A 19,695-nucleotide genomic window follows, 5' to 3' on the forward strand; every position below is an offset into this window, starting at 1 on the left:
TGAAAACCAAAAGTAAAATAGAAACATGGATTACGAAAAATATGCAGGGGCGACATCAGAGAGTGAAGAGAACTTGCTTCTTGCATGACACTTTCAGTGAAAACAATTTGATATGAAAAAAATCATAAGAAGACAATCTTTTGTTTTAGTTTTTTTTTTTTTGAAATTTAAAACATGAGGCATTTGCCTCATTTGCCTCAATGTAGTTACGGCCCTGACATAACTTACAAATATTAATATTTTTACAAGTGTTGATTATTTATGGTTGTTTTTAAATGTTTTAAAACTTTAAGGGGAGGTTACTCTAAAACAGTGCATTTTCTGAAGGATTGTACATAAAATTTTCTTATTTTGTATTTTAGCTGGGAAAAATGTACGGTGACCCTATCTTTTCTTTTGATATTCTCAAAGCATTGTCTGAAAGCTATCTTTTCCTAATTTATCTTACAATTCTATCATTTTGTTTAGTTTCTAATCACAAAATGGTGTTTTTTTCCTTTATAATCCATACAAAATGTGTCATTTTGTCACAACCTGTAGCTTGAGAAAATGCACAGTGACCTATCATTTTTATTATATTTTTTAACATGTATCAATTATTATAGATACTACGTTTTGGCAAAGTATGAACAAATTCTATCATTTTTATTTTAGACTCTCATACCACCTAAATGGTTTATCTTGATCTATAAAAATATTCAAGATAATAACCAAAAAATAGTTGTCCTGAAAGCAGTTATCTGGACCATGACAATGGACAAGGGACCAATATATAATTAAGATGAAAATAAAATTTCTAGGTATTAGTTTGCTTTTTCCACCATTTTTATCTTGAAAAGAGGGATAAAAAAATGCTTGGAGAAATTTTTCATAAGAAATTGCTTACAAAAAACACTGTGAAGGGGACTTCTGGGTATAAATCATTTTTTTTTTTCTAATATAGGATTTCGCTATATTTTTTTATAAATGAACTTTATCATTTACTTAAAAGAAAAATGAAATAAAAAAATGGGGTCACCGTTCATTTAAGCTAACAATCTGCCTCCGGAAGAAGCATACATTTTTGTTAATGTCCTTTTTTTCTGATGAACTAATAGGAGAAATAGAGGTAATATCAAAATAAAAAAATAACCTAAGTACAGAAATCACTAAAATTTTACAATTATTTAGTTTATGTACAGCTTATATGAAAACAATAATAAAAAATATAGGTCACCAATGAGTTAAAAAAGATATTTCAAATTTAATGCCAAAAAATGGCATTTTTACACTAAAGGGAGATAATTTGGAGTTTTTTCAATGATGTAAACATTTTAAAAGTCATCTGGGGCCAAACCGAATCGATTTTTTGGGTTGATTTTTTACCATATCATAAAGTAATAACTAATAGTGTAATAAATAAAATTTGTAATGAAAAAATAAATGTTCAATTTTTTTGCTGAAATTTTTGTACCCACAAGCCACCTTAAAATAATAAATAGAGTAAACAGAGCAAAAATGATAAATCAAAGTGACTTGCTTTTTTTAGCAAGGATCAGAAGAAAAGAATCCCAATTAATAACAAATAAAACAAAATAAGTATTTAGACTAAAACAAGAAAAACCCATTTTGCTCAAGGGGTCAAACCCATTAATCAACCCTATCCTGCATTTTATATTTTAAATTATCTTCAGGTTAAAATTTGAAATAAATGCAGTCATCAACTGAATACTAGTACTTTATCAGAAATATAATAAGTCATGAGAAAGTAATATATAAATAAAATACATTGTAACAGGAAATGTTTTACATAAATATTACAAATTCGAATTATGCATCCTACAACATTCTTTTTCCATTTCTCTCTTTGTAAAGTTTCCCATATCAAGGAGCAAAGATATAAGAGTCCTTCTTCCATCTCTAGTTAGAATGTTCAAACTATTGCTATATAAAACTTCTGCAGTTAACTTTGGTTTCCCTAGGCTAATTTGCTGGAAATATTCATTTGTGCCTCTATAATATGCAAGGGTAATCTAAAAAAAAAAGAAGAAATAAAATAAATCAATACAAAATAATCTTTTGGTATAAAACCTCTCAATCTCAACCCATAAATCCTCTAAATGGTAAAATATAAACACTAGAGGCTCCAAGGAGAACAAATGGCTCAATTGTCAGGATTATCCAATATTATGGTCTATCAGTATTTTGTGAAATTTTCCTTTGATCTTACTGACTGATAATTTCCTGTATCAGCACAGTAGAGTGAGATGGATATTTTTGCTAAAAACTGAGGAGGCACATGCTGTTGTCAATGTAAACATCAATGGCGTCACAGTCAAAATAAGGATAAACAGATTATCAATGGTCATCTTCAGTCAATTGCTTTTCTTTTTTACGTCGTGCTGACTCAAGGTAGAAAATAATTTATAATTATCCAATAATTTTCCAAATTATTAAAAGAGAGGCAAAAGATACCAAGGGACAATCAAACTCTGAAGTCGAAAAATAAACTGACAATGCCATAGCAAAATTAAACTGACAATACCATAGCAAAATTAAACTGACAACGCCATAGCAAAAATAAACTGACAACGTCATAGCAAAATTAAACTGACAACGCCATAGCAAAAATAAACTGACAACGTCATAGCAAAATTAAACTGACAACCCCATGGCAAAAATAAACTGACAACCCCATAGCAAAATTAAACTGACAACCCCATGGCAAAATTAAACTGACAACCCCTTAGCAAAATTAAACTGACAACCCCATGGAAAAAATAAACTGACAACCCCATGGCAAAATTAAACTGACAATCCCATGGCAAAAATAAACTGAAAACCCCATGGCAAAATTAAACTGACAACCCCATAGCAAAATAAACTGACAACCCTATAGCAAAATAAACTGACAACCCCATGGCAAAAATAAACTGACAACTGCATAGCAAAATAAACTGACAACCCCATGGCAAAAATAAACTGACAACTGCATAGCAAAATAAACTGACAACCCTATAGCAAAATAAACTGACAACCCCATGGCAAAAATAATCTGACAACCCCATAGCAAAATAAACTGACAACCCCATAGCAAAATAAACTGACAACCCCATGGTAAAAATAAACTGACAAACCCATAGCAAAAAAAGAAAAAGACCACAAGACAAACAACAGAACATAAAATGCAACATAGAAAACCAAAGACAGGGAAACACAAACCCCACCAAAAACGAGAGTAACCTCAGGTGCTCCAGAAGGGTAAGCAGATCATGCTCCACATGTTGCACCTGTCGTGTTTATCATGTAAGTACTAACCCACAATGATGTGTCTTGATAAAGATTATAAACACATCTATATATATACGTATATAGCTAACAGTGTTCCAGCTAGGATTTGAAAATAGAGGGGCGCGTTTTTAAAAAGGGCGTTCTCACTGAAAAAAATCAAATACTTAATATTACCACATAAAGACATATTTCTTGATGCATGGTGGGTCTAAGATGAATTTGCAACGCAATGCACTGCGTTGTTTTGTAGAATTATTTTATTACACTTGTGAAATGAATTGTGCATGTCAGTTTAAAAACTTCACATAAATCTGCAATACAGTCAGGAACAATACTTAACATTTTCTCTGATGGCCAGCCTGGATCCAAAAGTTTTTTCAAGGGCCCTGTAGAATTTTTTTAGGCCTTACCAGGTTTGTTTTTACTGTAGGCAAATACATATTAATAGTCTTGAATGTTCTTATATAAAAGCCAAAAATATATGTTTGAAATACCTTATACATGTAGCTTGTTTCTTATTATGATGGAAATAATAAAGGAATTAAATAAACATGAGTTTTTCAGAATTAAAATCCATTTAACCATGTATTTTCAGACTGGTGAACTTTATATATATTTGTAATATTATTGGAAAAAAAAGCCCCCCTTTCCATATCCCTAGATGTAAATTATTTTAATAAAAAAAGTATTATCAGTTTCACCCCAAGAAATTATTATAATTTTTCATGAATGAATCTTAGCAGTTGTAATCAAAATGATTTCCAAAATGAAATTCCTACTGTCTATAAATAACAATGAAATGTAACTGTTTCCTGTTAATAAGGGGTTTCCCGAATTTTCCCGCCAAAAAGCACATGGCTTTCAACAATTGTAAACAAAGCATTCAATTTGTGATCATGGATTTAATACAGTTTTAATTAATTTAATTTGGATATAGATATTCAACTTAAGGTACAGTCAAGCAATGTTTTTACTTTCTTCTGGATTAAAACTAGTTTGAAAGATCAGTTTAAAAAATAAAAACATCAAAACAAAAACGATCTGAATTGTGAATATTCAGTGACTCATAAATTTTTTGAACTCTGCTACGGAGATCAAAGTTACATCATGTTTCATGCATTTTGCGTGTTGACCTATTGGGATGATTCTTTTTAAATGACATAATAAATAACAAATACAATAGAAATGAACACCGTTCACATTTATTTGATAAATTATATTTTGCATCGTCAGGTGTTAAAATAATCAATTCATTTAACTTCGATGTTTGGTGCTTCAGGGTAAAGGGATTAGACAGGGTCGTAAATTTCACCTGATTAAGTAATTGACTCTAATTGAATAGGTGATTATAATCAGGTAACAAGTGTCAACAATTTTAATCTGTTGTCTTACTCTTAATGAAGTGTGTGTATAAAGAACTCAACAAAATGGCGACGATATGAGGAAAAAAGATTGTTTTTTAAACTTTTTTTCAAAAGGGCACAGAGGGGCGCAGGGGCGCTTAAAAAAGGCAGAGGGGCGCAAAATTTCGGGGGCGGGGCGCGGCGCCCTCCATTTCATGCTAGCTGGAACACTGGCTAAACTCACTCATAAATGTAAATCCTAGATCCAGTATTTTTGTTGTGTTTTGGGAAAATCCTAAGATGTTTTTGAGAGCTATTTATTTTCGCAAGTAGAAAAATATGGCAAATATAAATCGTGGATCTTTCCTTTTTCAACGACATCAAGTAAATTTGAAAATCACAAAACAAAATCGCCCTAAATCAGGATAGAAATGGTTAATTGCAAAATAAAATATCCATGAAAACTAGTTGGTTTATAATGGTTTACCCCATTCCGGTGGTCATAATGTTATTCTTCAAATCCAACTGCCAGTTGAGCTAGACGGAACAAATATGATTCAAATAAATAAAATTCAGATATTTAGCTTTACAATGATGCATAATATGTTACCCAATTGTCTAGTTTATTCAGTTCAATAAATGATTGAAAATCGGCGATCACCATCCGCCATTGTTTTGTTTATCAACCTCTTTCCGGTGCAAAGATAAAATATAGTATGGAGGACAACAAGAACACTAATGCACCCTATTTTGTGCATCAAATAACATTAATATTCTAGTAAAGAAACACAAATGAGCAAAACATTGTTTTATTCAGGACAATTTACATTTGCAAGATGAAAAGTATTTACAGAGTCAAATGTGCAAGAAGTAAAAAAAAAAAATATATTTTTTATTTTAATTTTTAATTTTATTGTGAAAAATCCATAAAGATAAATTTATTTGGATGTCTATAAGGAAACAAGAATTTCACAAATTTTCAATATTTGAAAAATTACCTGAATACATATAAAAAAAGATAATTTTTAAAACAGTTTTAAAACTATTGTGTGTTTGTTTGAATCAGAATAATGGAAAAAATATTGTTCTGTGTTGCAGTTTACGTTCGTAAAGAACTATTCCCTCTTCTCAAAACACCAATTTTCATAATCATCACTGCAGAATTGAAGATATCTGTAATAAAAATTAACACTCATAAACACTTAAAACATGAAAAAATTAAAGAACCTTAGTGAGCACGCTCACATACCCCACGTCCCCACATTGTCATTGGAGAAATTAAATAAGTATAAGAAAAAAAAATTGTATAAGAAAAAATATTGAATAATAATTTCCTGTCAATATACATAGTATGTCCTTATTATCTACAAAATTTCATGAAATTCTGTTGTGTGTTTTCAGAGGAGTTGAGATGACAAACTGTTGCAGAAGTACATTTAGGCAAATAAGTTCAAAGGGGCATAACTCCTAGAAAAAAAATTGAACCGTAATTTCCTGTTAATATGCACATCTACGTAGTATGTCCTTATTATCTACAAAGTTTCATGAAATTCTGTTGTGTGGTTTGAGAGGAGTTGCGATGACAAACTGTTGCAGTAGTACATTAAAGGAAATAAGTTCAAAGGGGCGTAACTCCTAGAAAAAAAAATTGAATCGCAATTTCCCGTCGATATGCACAACTACATAGTATGTCCTTATTATCTGAAAAGGTTTCGTGAAATTCTGTTGTGTGGTTTGAGAGGAGTTGCGATGACAAACTGTTGCAGTAATACATTAAAGTAAATAAGTTCAAAGGGGCGTAACTCCTAGAAAAAAAAAATTGAATCACAATTTCCCGTTGATATGCTTAACTACATAGTATGTCCTTATTATCTGAAAAGGTTTTGTGAAATTCTGTTGTGTGGTTTGAGAGGAGTTGCGATGACAAACTGTTGCAGTAGTACATTAAAGGAAATAAGTTGAAAGGGGCATAACTCCTAGAAAAAAAATTGAATCGCAATTTCCTGTCGATATGCACAACTACATAGTATGTCCTTATTATCTGAAAAGGTTTCGTGAAATTCTGTTGTGTGGTTTGAGAGGAGTTGCGATGACAAACTGTTGCAGTAGTACATTAAAGTAAATAAGTTCAAAGGGGCGTAACTCCTAGAAAAAAAATTGAATCGCAATTTCCCGTCGATATGCACAACTACATAGTTTGTCCTTATTATCTGAAAAGGTTTCGTGAAATTCTGTTGTGTGGTTTGAGAGGAGTTGCGATGACAAGAAACAGGACTGACGGACTGACGGACTTACGGACGGACGGACGGACGGGTCAAAAACATTATACCCTCCGCAACTTCGTTGCATGGGGTATAATGACCAGTAAAAACTAAAATCTGCTTTGAATCAAATTGTTAGCAAAATGTTTTTTTTTCTCATATATAGCTGCCATAATTTAACTTGTACTGTATAGCAGCATTTGTTATATTCATTGTGCAAGATTTTGTCTTTTCAGTACAGTAATTTATGGTAAATGTTCTTTTCGTATCCATTTATAAAAATTTCAATTGAATTCAATCAACAGAAATCGTTTTCAATAACATAAAAAAATGATAAATAACTTTTTCTAAAAGCATTGTAAAATTGTTCATTTTTGTTAACCAAGCTTTCCGTAGATTTTTCCAGAGTCATTAGAACGTTTTATTATCACGTGACTGTTGTTTGGGACGATTTGCACATGGCAGACGATAAATCAATAACAGTAGATTGATTTTGGATGAATATTAAATATTTTTAGATCGCTTGAAATTTCATGGCATATCAATGGTTTTAGAATGGACGAAAAAACACTATGTTGAACTTATAAATATTTGTTTACCTGTAATAAAGACTGTTGATGTATTTTACATCCGTTGACATACAGCGGGGAACCAGTTGTCTTTAAACTCCGACCTCCGAGCCATGCACGTGCTTTTATGACAACAAAAACCCGGATTTTAAAATTACACCAGAATCAGGTATACACCGGAAAGAGAAGAAGGCAGTATAATGAAGTTAATGTTTTTAAAAATTACACTTGATGTAGATAATGTTTTGTTAATTGACTTACCTTTATTTCTTGAACAAGTAATCCATATATTCCTCTAAATCCAAATAATGACTGTCCAGACTGGACAACTGCTAACATCTGTCCTATATGCTGACCTTTAATGTGATGAGGTACTGTTGTTTTATTCCTCAAGTTATAAGTCCTACTTTCTTCATCAACCTCTACACATGTACTTTTTGACTGTAAATGAAAAACAATCTCAGAAAAGGCAACACAACTGTTCATTTTTTAAAGGCTTAAAATGAGCCCTACTTAATTGGACATACAGACAAATCTTTATACAAAATATAGCATCTCATTAAACTGCTTGCTAAACAATTTGTTTTTGTCGGTTTTTTTTGTTTGTTTCGGGAAGGAGGTCCATCCATTCGCCTGTAAGTCTGTCTGTCTGTCTGAATGTCAGCTTGTTTATCCTTTATATATCTGCACACGAAGGAATACTATTACTGTCTAAGATTTGGAAGTAAATATAATTCAACTTCTACTCTCAGAGCAGGAGGAATCACTTGATATAATAGACCTTCTACCCATATGAAACAGACATTATATAAATAACACATAGCTGCCAGGGTAATAGAGCAGATTGTTACCCTGAGAAAACATTGTTAACCCTGGTGAAGCCAAGGTTGACAATGCTTTTTCAAGGGGTACCAATCTGTACCCAATACCATTGACTTATTATAAATTGTTCCCTTTAAACAAACCTAAACACAAACATTTACCTTTAAACTATGTTAAAGTTTCAAGGTCAATGAACCATGATGAGGGGATGGGGCTAAATAATCCCCATGGAAACCATACTTGCCAATGCCAATAAATTTGCATACCAAATATCATTGACTTCACATTATCAGTTCATCTAAAACTGAAACTGATCTAATCACAAACTAATACATATGACATTAGCAAAGTTTCAAAGTCAATAGACCAAGACTAAAGAAGAGGGGACAAACATTATCCATGGAAATGGAATGCTGTTGCTTAAATACATGTTATACAACTGAATACCAATAAACACTGGTTTTCCACTAATAGTTCCGCTTGAATTGACCTAATCGCAAACTAATACATGAAAAACAAAATATTTTTTTAAAAGTCAATATGCCATGACTAAGGGGCGGTGCTAAATAATTTCCATGGAAATGAGATATGTTCATATATTTATACAACAGACATGTAATTGACTGTAATTAATTATAATTTCTGAAGTGTAATGTGTAATTGAACATTTTTATATATATTACATGTCTTCTTCTTCTGGTATACAGTTACAGCTTCATTAATATTGAAGATAACGAACTGTCAAATGACTGTTGCATGCGCAAAGTATATGATTAAAAATATGAAAAAAAAATTATCTTTAAATTTGTAGAATACTTAAAAATTGTAATTGAAGGTTATGAATTACATAGCCAAAATTAAGATGTAATTGAAAATTACTTTTACTTTTCAATAACAACTCAATTACATTTAAATTTTGGGTCAGAAAGATTGAATCTTGTGCTTCTCAAAAAATGTTTAAAAGCAAATAATTTTATTAGATATAGTTAGCCGACAAAAAAAAGCCAAATTACACAGTATACTCTCTATAATTACACAACCATGCGTTACCAACATTATATTTTTTATTATGTATCAAATGAACAAAAATAGCATGAAGAAGAAGAAGAAAAACTTTGTAAAAACATGCCATTATTTGTGTTGAAAGGAACCATTACTAAGTCACTGTCTTATAAAAAATACTTTAATTCGCTTATTACCTACATGTATGTTCAGATAACTATCATTAGACATTGAGTTAACAAAATTAACTTCAAGGAACATACCCTATCAACAAATATAACCTCTTAACATTTGTTTTACAAAGAACATAAACAATCAACAAATATAACCTCTAAACATTTGTTACCCTATCAACAAATATAACCTCTAAAGTCTAAACATTTGTTTTATTATAAACTATATAATGACTGTTTTTACAACAGTTACATTTGCTTGTTTAACAGGAGTTGCCTATAAGAGATAATAAATTAATTGCGAATAAAACTATATTTTTCAAAAAAGTCTGGCTTTCTCAATCTTTATATATAGGAAAATAATTTTAATAAGTTGTGATCAAAATAAATTAAAAAAATATCAAAATTAGGGCTCTCTTTCAAAATGTGTATAACTTTCAATGAAATACATTAATATATAAAATTTGTATAGGTTCTTACAACAAAATTTCTATAGGTTCTTACAACAAAATTTCTATAGGTTCTTACAACAAAATTTGTATAGGTTCTTACAACAAAATTTCTATAGGTTCTTACAACAAAATATCTATAGGTTCTTACAAAAAAATTTCTATAGGTTCTTACATCAAAATTTAATAATTTCGAAAATATCAAATAAGGCTTTTTATCATTTTAAGCATTATACTAAACCAGACTCTTGTCCTAACAATTCCTGATAGACAAAGTTTTATGCGCTCTCAGATTTATGTATGTTTTTTCCTGTAACACACCAGATAGATAACTTTAACTCTTCTTTGTTACTGGCTGAATTTGAAAATACTCAATGAAGATTTTATTTGTTATTACTATCTAGCAATGTTTGCATGATACTTATGTACACATGCTGTACATATCATAGAAAAATGCATGTTTTCAATATTTTATCTAAAATTTCCTTTCAACATGTTCAAAATTAATTTAAGTAATTTCAAAATTACATTTGCCAAGTAATTGGAAAGTAATAAATTACACTGATAAAAGAAGTCAAATGTAATGTGTAATTTAATTGAATATTTTGTAATTTTTAATAGAATGTACCGGTAATTAATTACTTTCAAAAGTAATTGCCCCCATGTCTGTATACCAAATAATTTGGTATTACAATGTACCAAATAGCATTGACCTATCACTCTTGGTTCCCCATAAACTGACCTAATCACAAACTAATACACATAAATTAAACAAAAGTTTCAAAGTCAATACACCATGACTGAGGGGGCAGGACCAAAGGGCAAATAACCTCTATGGAAATGAGATGAGCCAATGCAATGGTTATAAAACTTTCAAAAGTAATTGCCCCCATGTCTGTATACCAAATAATTTGGTATTACAATGTACCAAATATCATTGACCTACCACTTGTGGTTCACCATAAACTACCCCTATTTACAAACTAATATTTTGTTGATGCCGCCGATGCCAAAAACAGCATACCTATGTCTCACTTTTTGACTGTCAAGTTGAGACAAAAAACACAGATACAATGTCCCCAACCAAAACATAAATTTGTTTTAAAATGCTGTTATGTAATTTACATTTTAAGGGACAAAATTCCTGTAAACATGTAGATGGTTAATCAGAGATGATTCTCAAACTTCTTCAAAAGTCTGGTGATATAAACCTTTTGTAATGTGTTGAGGCAGGGATACATCAAGCATGCAGTCAGCAGAAAATTAGTAGAAAAAAGAAAAAAAAAATTGATGAACAGCTTCTTTGGTAGTTATATAAGCAACTATTTTTTTTTCTCTGGGCCCCCCTTAATCCGTCTCTGTGTATGAATGATAATGCAACTTGGTCTGAGACCACAATTGTTGTCCCTTGATTTTTGTTGTCCACGAATATAGTCCCTAGTGTTGACAGTGGGTTACTTGCCATTTATTTTCATACCCCTTCCCAATTTATTTCTCCATGTTTAAGGCCTCAATTTGCAAGTAGGAGGGTGAAATTACACTTTAAAAAAATTTGGGTCCAGAATTTTAAAGGAAAGTAGTGATTTGGTCCAGCTGGAAAAGGTTAAAAATTAGCACTTCGGAAGCTGTCAAAAGATTTCAAGACGCCCTAAACATAAAAGTGTCCATATTTTGAGTTAGAGCCGATGAAGTTTTCTATAATTTTGATATAATTTGTCCCAAAATTAGTACAACACACTGTAAAAATTTCATTGAGAAAGCGCAGGTGGGATATTTTTAATTTTCATTTATGTTCTAAAAGAAATGCACTAGGAAATAATTGTGGTCTCAGACCACCTAATAGATAATATCATTGATCTATCACAAGTAGTTTCTATAATCAATAAAATTGAGATTGGAATTGGGAATGACTTAAGAAGAAAACTAAACTTTGAAAATTGCTAATTAATCTAAAGTCACTGGACCATGACCTAAGGTGCAGGGCCTCCGAATAGTTGTCATAGTAACATGTTCTGATAGTAATACAACTTCATACAAAACATCATTGATCTAACACAAGTACATGCAGATCCAAGCAGAAAATTTAACATTGAAAATACTTTTATTAGCTCGATAATTCAAAGTTACCGCACCATAACCTAGGGGCTAATCCCCATCTCCTTTCTTTTATTTTGACTGTTCATCCATATGATATTCTCCCATTCAAAAGCATTGAACCTTAAAAAAAAAGGGGGGGGGAGTCCAACCAAAGGATATTCCCCTGGATCTGCCACTGATCAGTATGACAAGGTAAACAGAATTTCATGTTTCAATATTTTTTTTACTTTAAATTTACCTATTCCAATGTCACAAGGTACCAGGTAACAATCTTGCAATTTTTGATATTGTATCTTACCTCGACGACAGCCACAACTTTAGTGACAAAATGTGATCCACCATCTGTATCTTTATTAATACCAAAACCTTTTACTAATGCATTGGGAATAAATGTCTTCTGATCAAATTTTAATGAGAAAGATGGGTCTGGTCCATCACTGAAGTTACAGAAACAAACCTTATAAATTTGCTTAGATTGCACAATTTTAAAAAGCATCAAAACTAGAAAATGTGTCATCAAGAAACAAATATTGTTAATTCAGAAATTATTGCGATAAAATTGAGAATGGAAATGGGGAATGCGTCAAAGAGACAACAACCCGACCATAGAAAAAAAACAACAGCAGAAGGTCACCAACAGGTCTTCAATATAGCGAGAAATTCCCGATGTTTTTATTATTGTGAAAAATTGGAGAGGGTTATAATAGCAATAAATTAAACTCACATTTTGATATATGAATTTAACCATTGTTAACAGGATTTTTTCAATATTGCAAAAATCTAAAACGCATTTTAGTCTTAAATTACAAAATCACAATTATAAATGCACACAATAATTTCTGAATTACAACCCACTGTTACAACTTGTGTCTGTTTTTGTAAACATAAAATGCATTTTTGCTGTTTTTGTAGAATAAATGTAATGCCTAAAAAGGTATGCCTCAATGTACCGACAATGAGGGTGGTAAGTTATTTTCGTGCAACATGTTTGCCATTTTTATTTCACATGCAGCCATGAAATAGGTTTTTTACCTACTGTGTTTTGTGAAATCGGTAAAAAGATCAATGTGCAGGAAACTTTTTCAACATATTCATGTAATCTATTCCAGAGTGATAAAAGATGAGTGTGGTCTAGTAGAAAGTTATCATATATATATATATATATATACATAAAACTAACACGCCTATTTTTGAGACTGTTATTGAAAAATTTAATATTTATACCACAATATATCTAAACTTAATTAAATTATATACATTGTATTATTCTTTTATTATTAGAATGCTTTTGAGCATTCTTTTTGGTAATATGCATATACAGTTTGTATTATGTACAATATACCAAATGTACATCATATTGTTCAGTGGTTGTTGTTTGTTGGTGTGGTTCATGGGTATTACTCTTTTTTTTTAACTTACATGTAGATTGGACGGTTGGTTTTCCTGTTTTAGTTGTTTTGCAGTCAACATTATTGGGCCATTTGTGGCCTGCTGTTCTGTGTGACTGTACTTTGACCTATGACCTTGACCTTGACAGAGTGTTGTTTCATTAGCACTCATACCATATCTTCTTTATTTTATATATAAGAGGGACTTCCATTGTTACCGTAAATAATTCATTTCTAAGAACTTATTTAAATTTAGTATTTACAATCTTTATACATGTAACAAATTATATGTGAAGACATTAACAAACTTATTATACATTGTACTTACAATAACCTTAATCCACAAATCTGAGCAAATGATAGAAACAGTTGTTGGTACTTCCTTTCACTTTTCTTTTCATCATCCAATAAATTTAATAAGTTATCAGAAAAGAGTTGTAGCTTTGGATATAATCTGTAAATATAAAGGTTTATTTCATAATATTGTACTTAAATTCTGTAGATACAATGTACCTAATGACAGCATATGAAGAATTAAATTCTGGATCTTTTTTACAGATATTAGGCCATAAAAAAGGATAGGTGTGTTTGCCCTAACTCTACATACCCAGAAAATAGGTGACTACTCAAAATCTTTTATTGTCCTGATGAGAATTTTTTTTATTCAGATAAGCCTGAAGACTAATTTCTCTTTGCCAAAAAATGAAAAAAAGAAAATGTCTACCTACCTACCCACTGTCTCAATGTTTGGGTAGGGTTTGGGCAAACCAAAATATTATTGAGTGTGGCCTTACTAGCATTATAACTATTGGTAGTCTTTGTCAGTCTAATGTCTGATGAGGTACATGTTTTACAGAAACTTGTGCTTCATGAAAAGGCTGTGTGGTGACCTATACATTGTAGTTGTTAATCTACATGTATATATGGCATTTGATCTCGTGTGGAGAGTTTGCAATCATACTTCTTGTTTATGAATGGATGAATGAATGAATGAATACTTTTTTATTTTTTTTTAAATTAATAGATCACATAAGCACTGATATGTTTTTTTATTAGATCTATTTTCATAATGCTTATGGTTTATATGTTTAGTTAGCTTGCTTGCTTTGTTTGTGTTAATGTTTTCTCAAGCATTTCAATTAAGATTGCTTCAGCTTGTATTCATTATATTTCATCTAAATGTAAATACGTGTATATGTATCAATGTAAACAACCGGAAGCTAAAATTTCAGTTATTTACCAAAATAAATTTGAAATGATCATCATCTACCTACATATATTGTTTAGAAAAATTCTTTAAAAAAACACTGTAGAGAGACATTTGTCTTCACTTTGCATCCTTTACTTTTTAAGGACATATTTCTCTATTCTCAAGTTATTTGTCAATTAACAATGATTAATAAGTACAAGAATCGTACAAATAAAAGATATCATTAAATATCAAGATTGATTAGCTTATCATCAGTATACCGAAAGAGAAAAGAAGAGATATGAAATTATTTCCATGAAATCAAGAGTAAACCAGATGCTCCGCAAAGGCACAGCTTTATAGGACTGCAGAGGTCGAACCCGGAACAGTTGGGATAAGTACGGACACAACATTTAAGCTTGACATAAGCTCTGAATTTGGATTGTGATTAAATAGTTGACTCAACATAAATGTAGGTTTCTGACCTCAATGTGGACCAATTTGATAACCAGCCCCAAATATTAAAAATCTAAATACATAGTTAGATTCAGCATATTGAAGAACCCCATATATTCATTTTTTGTTGAAATCAAACAAAGTTTAATTTTGGACCCCGATTTGGACCAACTTGAAAACTGGGCCCATAATCAAAAATCAAAGTAATACATGTTTATATTCAGCATATCAAAGAACCCAAAGAATTAAATTTTTGTTAAAATCAAACTAGTAAGTTTAATTTTTGACCCTTTGGCCCTTAATGTAGACCAATTTCGAAAACAGGACCAAAAATTAAGAATCTAAATACAAAAATTTGGCATTTCAAAGAACCCCAATAATTCATTTTTTGATGAAATCAAACAAAGTTTAATTTTGGACCCTTTTGGCCCCTAAACTGTTGGGACCAAAACTCCCAAAATCAATCCCAACCTTCCTTATGAGGTTATAAACCTTGTGTTAAAATTTCATAGATTTCTGTTTACTTATACTAAAGTTATTGTGCGAAAACTAAGAAAAAACCTTATTTGGAACCTTTTTGGCCCCTAATTCCTAAACTGTTGAGACCAAAACTCCCAAAATCAATCCCAACCTTCCTTTTATAGTCATAAACCTTGTGTTAAAATTTCATAGATTTCTATTTACTTATACTAAAGTTATAGTGCGAAAACCAAATGTCTTCGGACGACGACAAAGTTATACCAATATATACGAACAAAAAATTTCAATTTTTGCGGTTGTATAAAAACAGTACCCACAGAAACGCCACAAAAGTTGCAACACTTAAAAATCTGGTCACACACTAAATCCCTCATCGAGATTTTTAAAAGTTGGCAGGTCTGAACTACAATTTTGCAATGTTTTATAAAAATTTAATTAGCAAATTTGAAGGAACTGCACTTAAATGTAAAAGGCAGACACACAAGGTGGCTCCTTCGTGTATGTATTATCATGATTGTAGGAAAGAATATAAAAATCTAGCATAAAGATCAGCTGACAACTAGTGTAGTAGAGAACATAAATCGATAATCATCCTAGCTGTTAATAGTCTATTTGCCAATTCACGTAATTGACCCTTTAATTAGAGATCCCTTTTTTAGTTGTCTCCCTTATCAGAGACATTAAATTTTATTTACAATGGAGAGCTAGTAGAAAGAGCAAAGTTACCTGTGCGTAATGTGAGTAATCTTTAAGGTTTCCAAATCTTTTAATTTATTATTAAGTTAAATACTTTTGACATCAGAAATTATTTTTCATGAAAAATTAGTTAAACCCCCGATATATCACTTTCAATTCGTCATGCTTTGCATTGGCAAAAGCCAATATTGTCCGATATAGAACCAGTCTACAATTGACAAAGGAAGGTAATTTGTTTAAAAAGTGTGCAATAACAGAATCAAATCAGTAATTGGCAAATGGACTATTGAATAATTCTAATTCTAACATGACGTCCTTCAAACGCTTTGAGTACACACCCGTGGTAAAATATGAATATATTGTTAGGGCTGTTCCGATTGTACTCCCAGGTCATACAATGTACATTGTGTATGTGTTTTTATGAATGAGTAACCCGACGTCATAGAATATAACAATGACAGTCAGGGGTACTACTTGTACAAGTTATTTTTAATTACTTGAAGAAGTAATATTAATATACTTTACAATAAATCTATAGGATACTTATACAAGTGAATTTTATTTACTTGTATAGGAAAAAAAAATATTGACTGAGTTATGTCCCTTAGACATTCAGATCTTTTTACTTGTAGAAGTAAAAAAAGTCATCCTATCTTCTTTTATTGAATTCTTAGGATTTCTTTGCTCTAATAAAATTTTAAATTATCTGCCCTTTGCAGATATCTTTACAAATCATTTAAGTGTAATTTCATGGACAATGAAAATCACATTTGTCTGTTATCTTCAGAACACTGCTCATTTACAAGCCCCCAAGGAGCAATTTTTGAAGGCCTTGCACAATTACTTAAGATCTTTGCGCAATCAGTTTCTTTGTTGAATTAATCAAATGAAACATTGAACTTGAATAAAAAAAATTTAAGCAAACCTGGGAAAAATCATTAAAGATGATTTTACATCTCTAAACTTGAGGATTTTTCTGGGATTGTAAGAAAAATTTACTTATACAAGTAAATTTTCTAGAAAATTAAGGGGAGATTATTCAAACATTATCTATTTACTTATATGTGTATATTTTTTTTTACTTCTTCAAGTAAATAAAATTAAGTTGTACAAGTACAAATGTAGTACCCCTGACTGATTGACGTCAGAATATAAGCATTTTAAGGGAAAATACACGCTTGTGAAACCGAAAAATCATCACAAAAAAACGTAAACAAATGATGCTAAAATGAGTTATATTAGTGATTTTTGTATACATATGAGACATATAAGTACAATAATCATTTAGATACACCCAAACTTGTCTAAATATGTTATTGTAAATAGTTTAAGCATCAACATTTATTTAGTTTGCTCCGTTATTTTACGTAAATTTAATAGTGCGTTTATTTATGGGAACGGCAAAAAATGACATAACCTAGAGCACTTCGACCCAAAACAATTGCCATAATTGTCCTATTAGAATCAAAATAATTCATGGGGGCTTGAATATATGGTGATTTTACCAGGGGTTGCCCCTTTATACCAATATTTTACCCCTCCCTATCGCTCAGGGTAAAATATTTGTCATAAAGGGCCAACCTGTGGTAAAATCACGATATATTCAAGCCCTCATGAATTATTTCTTAAATAGATCTTACAATGAGCATGTGTTTCTGTACAAAGTATTCCTGTCTAGTTGAACAGCATCTTGGCCTTTGAAATTTTCGTAGCAACATCCTTTATCTTCTTTCACAAAATATTGATACAACATTGAACTTTCAATGGGTTTGCTTAATTCATTTAAATTAACTCTGGCTGCTGCCAATTTATTTACATCTGTAATAACCGTATAGTTATATCCATTAAAGAAGTACTGATCAAAAGCAAAATTAATACATTCTTCAAGTATACGACTTTTCAAATCTTGGTATCTTAATGTTGTGTATACATCACCAAAACCAAGATTTAGCAGAACACTCAGGTCTGTTGAACCAGTCATAGTTATATTGTAAACATTTGTATTATTGGGTTCTGATGTTGGCTCAGGCATTGATTGCATTGTGATGGACGCCGTTCGCTTATTTTTTGCCTCTGTTACATTTTTAACTATTATAATATGCGGGTTTGATGCATTGCTGCTTTCCTCTGTTGCTTCTTCATATGCAGAATGTTTCCGTTTTATCGTATAAACTCTAGATGATTCTCCATCTCGTTCGTCCATGGTTTGAACCAGGGGACATTAAGTAAGGGGAGAGAAATCAATATTTCGTTCTCACAAATTAGTGAAAAGAAGAATTTTAGCGACAAGAAGCGTGAAGAAGCGACAAGAAGAATAAGTTAATCAAAATTACTTATTCCACTAAATATCAAAAGAATATACAAAATAAACAATTTTAGTAACAAGAAAGTTAATATTCTATCAATAAATAGATAGGGGAAAAAAATTGATCTACTGTAGATCTAATTGCCACATTTTTTTTATTTTTTTTTATTATTTATCATGTTGTATTACAGCAAGTATTACGTTTACTCTGTCGTATTTAATTGTGTTTTAGAACAATAATATATTAATCTTATAATTTGTTTTTAAAACTCTCTGTACAATATATAATAAACTTGCAAAATGCATTATCAAGTTATGTATCATTGTCCAGAAACGAATTGTGAAATACAAAGCCCTCAAATCAAACAAGGGGAAAACATAATCAGTAAAATGTCAATATTTTCATCATTTTATTTTTTGTATTGCCTCATTTAACGATATTTATAATTTAATGTTGATTGAAGATTCAAAATTAAATGCATATTTTTTTTAATATTTATTTGAAATATAAGTAATCTTAATAATAATAAAAAAATGTTTTTATGTCGCTAAAATAGTCCTCTCGTCGCTTCTTGTCACTAAAATTATTCTTCTTGTCGCTTCTTAACGCTAATAAGTGAGACCCCAATATTTTGTTATATATATCTTTATTCTCATAAACCAAAGAACAATGGTACAGAGACATATACAAATAAATTAACCATGTTAACATAAATTTTAAATACAAATGGAAGAGTATGATCATCCGTACTCTGCTATACATCGGAGCACTTCCACTAAAATATACTAGGGTATTCACATAGTGTGAGGGGTGCTTATCAAAATTGTTGTCTGTGATTCAACAAAAGAGAACTGTATAGGTGCAAAAGAAAAAATTTAAAGTTAATAAACGATTTTTTAATATTGGAAATTCACATTTTTTATAAAAAGAAAACATTTTCTAAGACTTTTAGAGTTACAATTTCAGGGCTTTAACACGAAATATTTTTCACTTGTTTATTTTCTATTCAAGATCTCCTCCCTTTTTTCAAAGAATATAAGAAATATAGCCGAAAGAAGAATGAACTCAATCAGATATTGCCAGGGCCGGATCCAGCCATTTTAAAAAAGGGGCGGGGGTCCAACCATACGTCCCCATTCAAATGCATTGATCGTCCCAAAAAAAAGAGGGTATCAACCCCCCGGAACCACCCTT

The 19,695-nt window shown here is 30.8% G+C and overlaps 1 protein-coding gene across 1 annotated transcript; it reads right to left on the reverse strand.

The window, feature by feature from the left end:
• Positions 1–1,699: 1,699 nt before the first annotated feature.
• LOC143075019 (uncharacterized) lies at positions 1,700–18,438 on the reverse strand. The gene is made up of 5 exons (XM_076250245.1): positions 17,836–18,438; positions 13,703–13,828; positions 12,285–12,423; positions 7,705–7,884; positions 1,700–2,012 (listed from the first exon to the last, which is right to left on the reverse strand). Exons 1-5 carry the CDS (start codon positions 18,396–18,398, stop codon positions 1,797–1,799), a joined length of 1,224 nt encoding a protein of 407 aa, XP_076106360.1. The 5' UTR covers positions 18,399–18,438; the 3' UTR covers positions 1,700–1,796.
• Positions 18,439–19,695: the final 1,257 nt, after the last annotated feature.

This window comes from Mytilus galloprovincialis, chromosome 5 (genome assembly GCF_965363235.1).
Source record: "Mytilus galloprovincialis chromosome 5, xbMytGall1.hap1.1, whole genome shotgun sequence".
NCBI classification, from domain to species: Eukaryota; Metazoa; Mollusca; class Bivalvia; order Mytilida; family Mytilidae; genus Mytilus; species Mytilus galloprovincialis.